The 13721-nt window shown below is 40.4% G+C and overlaps 1 protein-coding gene and 1 non-coding gene across 5 annotated transcripts in view; one reads left to right on the forward strand and one right to left on the reverse strand.

Annotated features, from left to right (window-relative positions):
- Chfr (checkpoint with forkhead and ring finger domains) overlaps positions 1 to 1653 on the reverse strand; it is a 36778-nt gene extending 35125 nt beyond the window's left edge. For all 4 annotated transcript variants that reach the window (XM_013349719.2, XM_013349714.2, XM_005344503.3 and 1 more), the window contains exons 1-2: positions 1581 to 1653; positions 1326 to 1469 (exon numbers count right to left, since the gene is read on the reverse strand). In XM_013349719.2, coding sequence (XP_013205173.1) covers positions 1326 to 1458 — 133 coding nt within the window. In that variant the 5' untranslated portion in view covers positions 1459 to 1469; positions 1581 to 1653. The remainder of the gene's footprint in view (positions 1 to 1325; positions 1470 to 1580) is intronic.
- An 806-nt stretch (positions 1654 to 2459) lies between these two features.
- Positions 2460 to 2566, forward strand: LOC113458317. Its single transcript, XR_003378707.1, has one exon. It is a non-coding gene; the product is annotated as a U6 spliceosomal RNA (small nuclear RNA).
- Positions 2567 to 13721: the final 11155 nt, after the last annotated feature.

A 13721-nucleotide genomic window follows, 5' to 3' on the forward strand; every position in this document is an offset into this window, starting at 1 on the left:
ATAATGGGCTCCCTAACGCATGCATGTGCGCTTGTGATCATATGTTTGATAATGGGCTCCCTAACGCATGCATGTGCGCTTGTGATCATATGTTTACAGCGGTAGATGTCACTGCTGTCACACATCTTCCTCTCTCACTCTACATCTTATTTTTTGAGAAAGGGTCTCTCACAGAACCTAGCGCTCAAGAATTCAGAAAAACTAGTTGACCAGTAAATTTAAGAGATCCTTCTGTCTCTGCCTCCCCCAAACTAGGATTACAGTCATGTACCACCATATTTAGCTTTTTACATAGGTGCTGGAGATCTGAACTCAGGTCCTTAAGCACTTAACCACCTGAGCTCTCCGCCCCAAGCTATGTTTCTTACAAGTAGTTCATGTAAGATTTCACCAATCCTCCTAAAAAAAAAAAAAAAAAAAAAAAAGGTCAATACAAAGTTAATGGAAGGTAAGTTGTTGGCCCAAAGCAAGTAATGTTGGGCTTTATGCATGACTTTGTTGAAGTTCTCAGCTTCCTAGAATCATTAAATAAAATATTCTAGTTCCTGGGACTTTGAGATCTCTTCAGATGGAAACCCTGCTGTTAGAAATTGCCCTCTGAACACTGGTTTAGCAGCATCCTACTCTTGAAGCATTTCTTTGTCTTCATTTGTCTCAAAGCATTCTTGTTTGGTTTTTGAGACAGGGTTTCTCTGTGTAGCCCTGGCTGTCCTGGAACTCACTCTCTTGACCAGGTGTCCTTGAACTCAGAGATCCACTTGCCTCTGCCTCACAAAGTGCTAGGATGTGAGCCACCGCAGCCTGACTGGCATTTCTTTCAGAAAAGTTTCTGTGGTTTATTTTTTTCACTCATCAACTGTTAACAACAGTGTCTACTTTCTACATAACCTTTCAGTTTTCCTTTTGCTAATTTCATTCCATTGGGAAAGAGTTTACAGTAATAGACACAAGATCATATTCTAAAGGACATGTTTACGGATCTACTTTATAAAGTTGTAATGAGATCTGAAAAATATTCATCATCAAACAACCTGAGGATCAACGCCACAGACAAGTAAGTAACTAAATAGCAGGTCTTACTGGAAAGCACAGTGCACCCTCCTCCCCATTCTGGTAGTCTCTGTACCGCCAGCCCTGTACTTTTCCCATCTCAAGTTCCCTGCCGGTTCCCCCATCTAAACCCACTTCAATGCCTAGGTCTTCGATCCTGCTGTAGGCCCTCAGTCTCTGTTCTCGGTGGGGTACACCCTTTGGGTCCCTAGCCTTAATCCCTGTCCACCCCTTCAGCCCTTATCCTCATTCTCACTCCACTCTGGCTTCCGCACCTCTCCTCCTTCCGATGGTCCACTCGCGTTTCCACAGAAGGATTTGCGGTTCGTCCTCCTCCGCGCCTAGACGAAGGAGCCTCCCCCAGGGCTCCTGCGGTAGCTGCGGCTCGTCTTCCACTGGTAGCTCCATAGGACTCACATCTACAGATACCCGGAAACGCTGGCTCAGGGACTACCTCACAAACTCGGCACCGCCGCCAGCTCGCCGGCCGCCGCTCCCCCAGCCGGGATCCCTCCCGCCAGCCAGCTTACCCCCCGCCCTGCGCGGAGTCCGGAACCGGCCACACAGCCTCCGCCGCTGTCAACAGACATCTCGGGTCCCTCAGCTGATCCACAGGAGGCGGGGGCGGGGCCTAGGGCGGTACGCCCGGCGATTGGCTGGCGGAGGTGCCCACAGAGAGCGACGGCTAGAGCGGTGCCAGGAACAGCTACCCGGAGGGGGCGGGCCCGGGCGATCCGAGCCTGCGCAGATAAAAGGATGCGCAACTGGTTGCCATCTTTGATGCTGGCAAGCTGATTTACTCGCCTGCAAAGCACGGAAGTAGCTGTGGAGGGCGCCATCTTATATTGAAGCGAAAAGGATCGAGTAACTTCTAAATTGGAAGCCCTTAAAGCCTCGCATGTAATACAAATACGGTTTGCGGTTAACTTATAGCAAGATAAGGTAGTATTTTCACACACCAGTTCATAAAATAGGGAATTTTGTTATACTGGACCAGCCCTTCGCAAGGAGCGCAACAAAGGTGTCAATCAGAATACTGTAAGTTGTCTCTAACTTGCGATATCTTTCCACGTTAAATCCTGTTTCTTAGACTCTCGTGTCATTCCACTGTTGTATCCCAAAGAAGGATGCACAAGCATGTTTGTGGCCCTTGCTGAAAGTGAGACATCCGGCAAAAACAATGCCCAGGAAGAAGGAAGACATTGAAGACAGCTTCAAGTCCACTTAGAGGTACTCTAGCCTTAAAGGAGTACCTAGCACTCAGGAGGCAGAGACAGGTGGATCTCTCCATGAGTTTGAGGCCAGTCTGGTTTACAAAGCGAGTTCCAGAACAGGCTCCAAAGCTACACAGAGAAGCCTTGTCTCCAAAACCAGAAACAAATCAAACGAAACAAAAAGAAAAGAAATACGTGCTAGCTTCGGCAGCATGTATACTAAAATTGGAACAATACAGAGAAGATTAGCATGGCCCCTGCGCAAGTATGACACGCAAATTCGTGAAGCGTTCCATATTCAAAAGAAAAGAAAAGAAATACAAGAAAGCATCGTACATCTAGAAATGTAAGAGTTTCACCTAAGAAGCTGCATGGATCGCTGTTCAGGTTAACAATAAAGGAAAACAATTGAGTCTCAGGATCCAGACTGGCTCAGATTTTTTTAATCTTGATGTAGAAAGATACACTCACAGATTTGGTGTGTGTCATAGCTGAAACAAAGCCTGAGAATGACCTCAGGTTAGATTAAGACATTTTGATAATAGCTTTGATGTTAGGAATCAAAAAAGCAAAGCTAACCAGTTTCTACTAGCTCAGTTCCTTTCCTTTCCAGGATTGGTTGGTGATCAAGGATGATGAGTAATTCCTTGTACCCATTTCTGCTTTCAGTCTCCTGATATAAAAAGCTATTGATGAGTGGGTATACATCCTAAAAATTTAAAGTAGAGCTGAGTGATTGTTTTTCAAGTATAAAAGTTTAGGCTTGTGATTCCTTTAAGATTCTTTATAAGATTACCTTTCAAGTTAAATAAAATGATTGGTCCTTCTTTGTAACTGCAAAATGCAGCCTGTCAGCAAAAGAACTGGCTAAGAAGAATACCTTGCTTGCTTATACTCTGTTACTCTATAACAAGTTGCTTGGGTATGAATATACATGGGTTCTTGGGGATAATTTGTTTTACACCTGTAATATGTAAAATGTTTAATTATGTAGGGATATGGAAACTATGCTGTTTTTCATTTGTATTCATTGTAATCATTCATTTGATAAATAGAATGTAACCACATTGTAATTTCTATATTGCCTGAAAGATTTTGGGGTATATAAGCTGTTAGGGAAAGAATAAGGATAGAGTTAGAAGGAAAAAAAATCAACAATGAAAGAATTAGGAAGAAAACCAGACAGAAGGGACATTTCTGGATAGAGATAAGAAAAGAGAATATAAAATGGGTAATGGTGGCATATGCCTTTAATTCTAGCACTCAGGAAGCAGAGGCAGGCAGATCTCTTTGAGTCCGAGGCCAGTCTGGTCTACAGAGTGAGTTCTAGGATAGACTCCAAGGCTACAGAGAAGCTCTGTCTCAAAAAACCATAAAAAGGGCTGGAGAGATGGCTCAGAGGTTGAGCACTGGCTGCTCTTCCAGGGGTCCTGAGTTCAATTCCCAGCAACCACATGGTGGCTCACATCTGTAATAAGACCTGATGCCCTCTTCTGGCGTGCAGGCATACATGGAGGCAGAATGTTGTATACATAATAAATAAATAAATCTTTTAAAAAAGTTTCCCTTCTGTGCTGTATGATTTCTCTGATGTATAGTAAGCTGTGATTTCTTGTTAAAAACTTCAGCACATTCAATACATAAATAGACACCTAACTTTGTTATATGATTTATAATGAGCCATGGCTCTTTACTGCTGGTTTTTCTAATTTTGTTACAATCGTGGTATTTTACATCACCATAGGCTCTGTCAGATTTTAGATAAAACAACAATTTCTTACTGACCTTAATTTTTTTCTTCCATAGTTACTTTTTGGAATAAAAAAATCAAAAGGATGTTTTAGACTTTTTTCACATGTGCCACATTTATGACGCCTTAATTCTAAAAGAACAGTGTTCAGATGTTTGACTGAAATATTTCCTCCAAAACATCATTTCCATAGCCTCTCCCCTTTCTTTCAAGCTTGTTTTGTTTATTTTGAGGACACAGTTAAGAATAACTGTCTAGCGAGCTTTCTAGAAAAGGAGAAAAAAAAGAACCATACTGTATAATTTCTTCAATGATTATACTTACAAATAAAACTTCTGAAATAAGCTTATTCTCCTGGGGAGAAGGTAAGCCCTCAAATAATGTATACTAACTAGCTGAATTTCTTTTTGTTTTTTGGAAACAGTTTGACTATGTAGCCCATATAGGCCTCAAATTCAAAATCCTCAGGACTCTGACTCCTAAATACTAAAACTTCAGGCATTTTTTTGGATAGTGAAACATGAAAATGAAATTTTGATGTAGTAGGAAATTTATAAGAGCCACAGTAGTTGGCATTTACTGGAGAGTGATGGCCACCTAGGCTTTGAAATAATCTTTTGTAAATCTCGGTGATTGTTATCTGAGGTTTATGGAGTTGCTTTTCCTTTAGGGGCTTCAAAAACCTTTACATAACCTCAGTTACAAGACATTACTGGCAAATCAGTAAGTCTTGTATTTCTGAGAATTGCTTAAGTGATGAGCTCCTTCAGATAATGCCTAGATCACATTCAAGGTTCAGGTCTGTAGGATGTAACAAGGCTTCCCAGCAGTGGCGATGACTGACACTTATTACATCCTGTAGTTTTGTTTTTTTTTTTAGTTCACCAACACTTTAAATTACAAATGTTAGAAATATTCAGTAACCTGTGATTTTCAAGTATAAGACTAGAACTCAGATGCAAAAGACAAAAGGCAGGTAATTACCCAAACATAATATACTGAAAACTAAGACTAAACAAATATAAAACAAACATTTGAACACACTTTACTTTTGAATGATATAAAGGAAGAAACACTGGTTCTTTTCCATCTTCCTCTCGGAGAGGCAGCTTTGCTTCTGCCTCTCTCCCCACTTCTCTGCTTCCCCCCCTTCTCTGTCTCTTTCTCCTCTTCTCTCTCTCTCTCTCTCTCTCTCTCTCTCTCTCTCTCTCTCTCTCTCTTTCTCCTTCTCTCTCTGTCCCCCCTTCACCCTTCCTCATCCATAACCCCCTGAATAAACATTCAACCTCACCCTGAAGAACAAACAAAAAAAAAAAAAGGAAGAAACACCGGTCAAGTTATAAGCAAATAAGGGCTACCAACTTTATATCTGAAAGATGAGAAACATTAATTTTCCATACCATACTTACATTAAAAAAAAAACTCAGTTGAGCAGTGATGGCGCACACCTTTGATCCCAGCACTCGGGAGGCAGAGGTAGGCAGATCTCTGTAAATTCGATGCCAGCCTGGTCTATAGAGCAAATTCCAGGACAGCACACAAAGAAACCCTGTCTTGAGAAATCAAGGAAAACAAACAAACAAAATCTGGTTGTGGTAGCACACACCTTTAATGCCAGTACTTGGAAGGCAGAAGCAGGTAGATCTCTATGTATTTAAGGCCAGTCTGGTCTACATAGCAAATTCCAGGTTAGCCAGAGCTACACAGTGAAATCCTGTCTCAAAAACATAATAACAAAATAAATGAATAAAAGAAGGAATAAAGCAATCTCAGAGCCAGGAAGATGACTTAGTGAGTAAAGGTGTCTGCTGCCGAGAGTGCTGGCCTGAGTCCAGTCCCTAGGACCCACACTGTAGAAGTAGAAAACACATACACAAAATAAAATTGAAAAATTCTTTTAAATAATCTCCCTTAAGATCATCACCTGAATCACCAACATCGGTTACTTGACCATCATTAAAGCAAGTTTTGGGGCTGGGTGGTGGTGGGTCACTTGGGAGGTGGAGACTGACAGATCTCTGTGAGCTCAAGGCCAGCCTGGTGTACAGAGTGAGTTCCAGGAGAGGCTGCAAAGTTACAGAGAAACCCTGTCTTGAAAAAGCCAACCAAACAACAACAACAACAACAAAACCAAACATCTGGGTGCTGGTGGCACACACCTTTAATCCCAGCACTCGGTAGGCAGAGGCAGGTGGATCTCTGTGAGTTCGAGGCCAGCCTGGTCTACAAGAGCTAATTCCAGGACAGGTTCCAAAGCTACAGAGAAACCCTGTCTCAAAAACAAACTAAACAAAAAACAAACAAACAAAAAAAATCCCAACTTTTTTTGGCCAGGCAGTTGTGGCACAGGTTTTTAATCCCAGCACTCGAAAGGCAAAGACATGTGGATTTCTGAGTTTGAAGCAAGCCTGGTCTACAGAGAAAGTTCCAAGACAGTCATGGCTATACAGAGAAACCCAGTCAAATAAAAAATAAAAACAATTTTTCTTGCCCTTAGAATATTTGTGCTGCCAGCAGTGGTGGTGCATGCCTTTAATCCCAGCACTTGGGAGGCACAGGCAGGCAGATTACTGTGAGTTTGAGGCCAACCTGGTCTACAAAGTGAGTTCCAGGACAGCCAGAGCAGTTACACAGAAAAACCCTGTTTTGAAAAACTAAAAATATTAAAAAAATAAAAATATTGTTGTACGTGTGTGCGCATACGTGTGTGCATGCACACATGTTTGGAAATAAAGACAACTTGAGGAGTCAGTTATTTCCCTCTGCCATGTGGGCTGAGGAATCAAACTCAAGGTGTCATACATAGTTGCAAGTGCCCTTATTGACCGATCCATCTCACCAACACTTTCTTTTGGCTTTTCATTTTGGTCTCATTTTCAATGAGACAGTTTCATTCTGTAGGTCAGGCTGGGCTTGAACTTGTAGTGCTCTTTCTGTCTTAGCCTCTCAAGTTTACTTTAATCACAGTTTGGCATTTATCCCTTTTTAATTGCACCAATAATTTAACCTATAAATAAATACAATTAACCTATATAATACTAATAATATGAATTGCAAACTGTAAGAATGCTTTATATAACTTTAGAGTGGGCAGATCAGAAGTTCAAGGTTATTCTCTGGCAACTTGACAAATTGGAGGCCAGTCTGGAAGATCCCATTCAAAGAAAAAAATTTATATAACATTAGGATAGTATTTTTCCTTTTGTAAGTGTAATCATTCCCAATTTTCACATAATCGTTCATTAAATTTTTTGTTTGTTTGATTTTTCTGTGCTTTTGCTTGTTTTCTGCTGATGGGAATTGAACCAAAGGCCTTGTGGAAGTTAAGCAATTGCTCTACCATAGAGCTACTATTGCCAGTCTTTCCTTAAGGATCTACTTTATTATTTGTAATTATGTATATGTGTATGTCTAAGTGTGGATTTGGGTATATAGGTCTGGCATTCTGTTCATGGAGGACAGAAGCATGAGATTATATAGAGCTGAAGTTATAGGTGGTTGTGCTTGACGCTCCAGACCACCCAGGGGTACACAGTGAGATTCACTCTTAAAACAAGAATGAAACAGACTGCGCCCCTCCCCCCGAAAAAAAACACTATTACCATGGGCTAGAGAATGTTGTGAAGAGTGTGGGGCCCCTTTGTTTCGTCCTGCCTGGCTAGCTTATACCTGAAATAATCACACAGAAATTGTATTAATTAAATTACTGCCTGGTCCATTAGTTCTAGCCTCTTTTTGGCTAACTCTCACATCTTGATTAATCCATTTCTATTAAATCTGTGTATCACCATGTACCTTACCGGCAAGATTCTAACCTATGTGCATCTCAGGCTGGAGATTAATGGCATCTGCCACTCTGCTCTTCCCAGAATTCTGTTCTATCTTCCCCACCTACCTGAGATCTGCCCTATCAACTAGACCAGTCAGTTTCTTTAATAACCAATGAAAGCAACACAAATACAGAAGGACCTCCTACACCGTTTCCCCTTTTCTGTTTAAACAAAAAGGCTTTAACATAGTAAAATTACATTTAACAAGTATCAAGCAAGAATTACAATTACAATATTTAGATCTATTTTATCTTTTATCATAACAAAGGAAAACTATAACTATAGCTATGAATTCTTCAACTCCATCAAAGACTCCAGAAGGATATAATGTTACCTAAGTAAACAGGAAGTGCATTGTAAGCAACTTCCAAAACTCTAGAATTGACATAGGCATTTTGCTGCCTGTACAGTTACCCAAAGTTCTTCTGTACCATTGGGGCATCCATCTTTGGCCTTCAGGCCCATAGTATCCAGCAGACTTTTTCATGAAGCAAGAAATTTCAAAGACAGTTCAGTCACTTTCTTTTGTGTCCTGCAGAATGGCTCACAGACTCTTTCATGAAGAAGGAACCCCAAAGTATCATCTTACCTTTAGGCAAGTTCAGCAGTCCTCTCTCTGCAATTATTTGTGTCCAGTTTATGCAACAGTACAGGCAAGAGCAGTTTCTTGCCCAAATGGCTATGAAACTCCATAAGGAGCCTCTTCGATGCCCATCTTCCTCTTGAAGTAGTTGGTGCTGCCAGGACCAGACATATCTCATTGTCATGAAAAATCCTAAATTATTAAAATATCTTAAATGCCATATTCTGTAGTCTTTGAAAGATATGAAGAATGCCTATCTGAAATATACCTCTGTATATCTAGAAAATCTAACTAACATGACTACAAGCTTGACTATTATCGATGATTATCCATTGACAACCTATATTTCCTAATTATACATTACATTTTTAAATAAACTATACAGTCACAATACCTTAATCAAAATAAAAAATACATATACATATAACAAAATTGACCTTAAACTTGTATCAATAAATCAAGACTTATACCAATGCAAATTATTAATATCTATATCATATCCCCCTTTATTTTTTTATTAATTTATTTATTTATTAAAGATTTCTGCCTCCTCCCCGCCACTGCCTCCCATTTCCCTCCCCCTCCCCCGATCAAGTCTCCCTCCCTCATCAGCTCGAAGAGTAATCAGGGTTCCCTGACGTGTGAGAAGTCCAAGGACCATGCCCTTCTTCCAGGTCTACTAAGGTGAGCATCCAACCAGCCTAGGCTCCCTGTAATCCATTACGTCAGTAGGATCAAAAACCCATTGCCATTGTTCTTGAGTTCTCAGTAGTCCTCATTGTCCGCTATGTTCAGCAAGTCAGGTTTATCCCATGCTTTTTCAGACCCAGGCCAGCTGGCCTTAGTGGGTTCCCGATAGAACATCCCATTGTCTCAGTGTGTGGGTGGAAATAGAAAACACTATCCTGAGTGAGGTAAGCCAGACCCAAAAAGAGGAACATGGGATGTACTCACTCATATTTGCTTTCTAGCCATAAATAAAGGACATTGAGCCTATAATTCGCGATCCTAGAGAAGCTAAATAAGAAGGTAAATCCAAAGACAAACATATATGCATCCTCCTGAATATTAACCTTCATCAGGTGATGAAAGGAGACAGAGACAGAGACCCACATTGGAGCACCGGACTGAAGTCTCAAGGTCCAAATCAGGAGCAGAAGGAGAGAGAGAATGAGCAAGGAACTCAGGACCGCAAGGGGTGCACCCACACATATCCCCCTTTAAATGTAAACAAACAGTTATAAACAATATTTGGGAATATTGACATAGTTATTTCTCTCCAAACTTCTTCCTGCTGTATGGGGACACTGTTAATCAGGTCCTTCATGGTATATCCCATGTGCTAGGTTCATCTCAGTCACCAGTTGAGCGAATTAATTTTCTGAGGGTGTTTACGGCAACCTTTCAGGTGGGAGGGGCCTACCATACCATATTGTCTAGAAATAATCCACAGGGTCTCATCCTCTGTGAAAACAAAAGAAGAACCTCTTTTCCAAAGCATCATATCCTTAGACCCAAATTCTGAAGTCAAGATACTTTTATAATATACATGGTTTAGCTTAGCAGCCCATTCAATGAAATGTTTTTCTGTACTTAGCTCCTTCTCAGTCAAAACACTTAAAGAAAACACAATAATACAGATAATCCAGACTCTCTGTGAATTTTCCATTTTTATGTGGCTTATTTTTCTTCAGTCTTTTTAATCTATCAATTTTTTATTGCCTGTCTCTTTGAAGACTTTACCCTTTTCTTAAAGCATTAAACTTTATTTTATGACTCTCTATACTCCTTTTCTTCTCTCCCAAGCCTATGTGCATTTATCCAACATTGTGACCCATTTAGAGGTGGTCACTTATGTCTGAATCTGTCCTATTGCATTGTCTGTAATTCCCTATTGTCTTGAAGAGCTTCTAAAATGTTAAGCAGCTTGGTTGTAGCTGCTCTGGATGTTGGCTCCACCTCTTTCCAATTTCAAAATGGTGGACGTACCATTTCTGATAGCTCTGGGGCTGCCAGGCAGGAGCAATACTCATCAATCCAACGCGGAGAATGAGCGTGCCACACATAAATCCTTTTTATTTGAGTTACAGCCAAATCTGCCATTCAGAGCACTATGCAGCCTGGAAACATCTCTCTGTATGGCGGCAGGAATCCACCATGTTCTCCCGCTTGCCCAAGCCTGATTCTGCTGTCTGCTTAGGCAGGGAGCACTGAGTCATAGGCATGGTCTCAGCCAGTTTCCTCCCAACCCTAGTGGGCACAGAAACACCTTGTCCCACAAATGTCATTGAAATGCTTTATAGCTGGAGTTCATACTGGTGGTACAGGCCAGGAAGCCGCACTTTAAAATGGCATGGCTTTTTTTTTCTGCTACAACTGAATCAGGAAAATCTCTCTTAAAGGAGCTGCCATACTCTGCCAGCAAACAGCAAAAAGCTGTGTTAAACTCTATATTTTTTTGTTCTAGAATTTTTTTAAGCCCTCTTAGGTTTTACATGGAGTTAGTAGACCACGTTGGGCACCACTCTGTTGTGAAGAGCATGGGGCCCCTTTTTTTCCATTTCGCCTGGCTAGCTTATACCCGAAATAATCACACAAAATTGTATTAATTAAATTACTGCCTGGTCCATTAGTTCTAGCCTCTTTTTGGCTAACTCTCGCATCTTGATTAACCCATTTCTATTAAATCTGTGTATCACCATGTGACTGTGGCTTACTGGCAAGATTCTAACCTACATCCATCTCAGGCTGGAGATTCATGGCATCTGCCACTCTGCCCTTCTTCCCAGAATTCTGTTCTGTCTTCCCGACCTACCTGAGATCCGCCTTATCAATTAGGCCAAGGCAGTTTCTTTAATAACCAATGAAAGCAACACAAATACAAAAGGACCTTCTACACCAGGAGAGATGGCTCAGAGGTTAAGAGCACTCACTGGCTGTTCTTCCAGAGGTCCTGAGTTCAATTCCCAACAACCATATATGGTGGCTCACAACCATCTATAATGAGATAAGGCACCCTCTTCTGACCTATAGGAATATATGCATTCAAAATACTGTATACATAACAAATAAGTAAGTAAATAAATAAATAAATCTTTAAAAATTAATGTCTGTCTTTAAGGTTGAGGTGTGCTTCTTGTATGCAGCAGAAGGATGAATTAAAAAAATAAAACCTATTACCATTATGAAGTCACACATCTACATACCTATCCATTTAATGAGAAATTGAAATTGGGTATCTTTATAAGTAAAGTATCATTGGTATTTGAGAACAATTTCCAGCTAAGCAGCAATGCCTCACAGGAATGACCTCCTGCATGCCTGGCTTCTGCCTACTAAATACCAGGCATATCTCTAAGCCACTGGCAAAATGAAGCCACATGAATACGCTGACACTATCTTCTTTCAACAAGTAGGCAGCTCTTTTAGGTATCTTCTAAAATGCAAATATTTAATGACTAATATTCTTATAGGTTTTGAACAGTACAGTGTTGAGTAGAAAAAACATAATGTCAGAGAATCTTTAATTTTTCAAACAACTAGTAAACAAAGCATGCGAGCACAAATGAGGACACACAGGGATGGAAGAAAACAGGTTGCAAACACTAGTTATGAGACGCCGGGGTTAGGCAACCTTCAGAGAGGATACACAGGGATGGAAGAAAACAGGTTGCAAACACTGGTTATGAGACACTGGGGTTAGGCAACCTTCAGAGAGAATACAAACAAGGAAGGCAGAGGGAGGGACATTCCAGGAAAGTTATGGAAGAGTATAGGAGCAGAGCACAGGTTGTGGGAAAATGGTGACAGGGATGACCTTGGGCTCTTAATGTGGAACTAAAACCTGGAGTAAACAGAAGCCAGCTTTTATTGAATTTAGGTAAATGTATAGGACAGAGGATACAGAAGAAAGAGGAAAGATTGAGAGCAAGTTGCAAGAATAGAGACCTAACAGAGAAACACTGTCTCGAAAAACAAAAACAACAAAAAAAAAACAAAAAACAAAAAACAAAACAAAACAAAAAAAAAGAATAGAGACCTACTAGGATATCTTTTGCCTTAAAGTTGAAACCCTAAAAGTACAACTTTGGATTTGGATTAATGAAAAATAATATTAAGATATGTATGGATGGAGTTCAGTGGCAGAATCCTTGTCTAACATGTGCCAAAGCCTATCACTAGCATAATAACAATAAATAAAATAAAATGTTTGTGTACATGCATATACATAAATAAGATGTATTAAGAATTTGTAAAATTGTCACTTGAGAATCTGTGATAAGAAGGCAGACTTTTTTGTTTTGTTTTGCTCTGTTCTGTTTTTTGTTTTTTGCTTTTTTTTGGAGAAAGGATTCCTTTATGTAGTCTTGGCTGTCTTTTAACTAACTATATAGACCAAGCAGGCCTCAAACTTACAGAGATTTGCCCGCTTCTGCTTCCTGAATGTTGGAATTAAAGGCATGCACCACCATGCCCAGTCAAGAAGGTAGATTTTTTTTTTTTTATGTGAGTGTATTGACTAAGTCTCAGGATAGGTATATTTTGTAAAACAAAACAAAATCCCAATTGTTTTGTTTCCTTTTTTCCCCCTTTGAGACAGGATCTCACTATGTAACCCAGGTTAGCCTGAGCTCATAATGTATAGAATGTAGCCCATTCTAGTCTCAAACTCTTGGTCCTCTTGACCTTGCTTTGTTTGGTTTCGTTTCTTGAGACAAGGTTTCTCTGTGTAGCTCTGGTAGTCCTGGAATTCACTCTGTAATCCAGGCTGGCCTCAAACTTCACAGATATCTCCATGCACTACCACTGACTTTTCCTTTCAAATATGCTATCAAAAACAGAATTATCCAGGGGTTAGGGCTACATTAAGGTACAAGGGGTATCCTTTAACAAAGGAAAATGGTAATGATCCTTTGCCTAAATAAGACCCTCTCTCAAAGCTGGGTGGTGGTGGCACATATCTTTAATCCCAGAACTTGGGAGGCAGAGGCAGGTGGATCTCTTGTGAGTTTGAGGCCATCCTGGTCTGCAAGAGTTGGTTCCAGGACAGCTAGGACTCTTAGACAGAGAAACCGTGTCTTGGAAAAATAAACAAACATCAACAACAACAACAAAAAATGATTCAGACCATATTAAGAACTCCAGAGCAGGAGCCTTATTAGCATAACTGCAAAATTTAATATTACATGGTGAATTCCCATATCCATCTAGCACTAAATTCTGTGGGTATTCTGATATCATTGATACTATCTCAGCCTGCAGACCTTCAGTTCAGGTCAAACTTTCTGGTCACA

This window comes from Microtus ochrogaster, chromosome 2 (genome assembly GCF_000317375.1).
Source record: "Microtus ochrogaster isolate Prairie Vole_2 chromosome 2, MicOch1.0, whole genome shotgun sequence".
NCBI classification, from domain to species: domain Eukaryota; kingdom Metazoa; phylum Chordata; class Mammalia; order Rodentia; family Cricetidae; genus Microtus; species Microtus ochrogaster.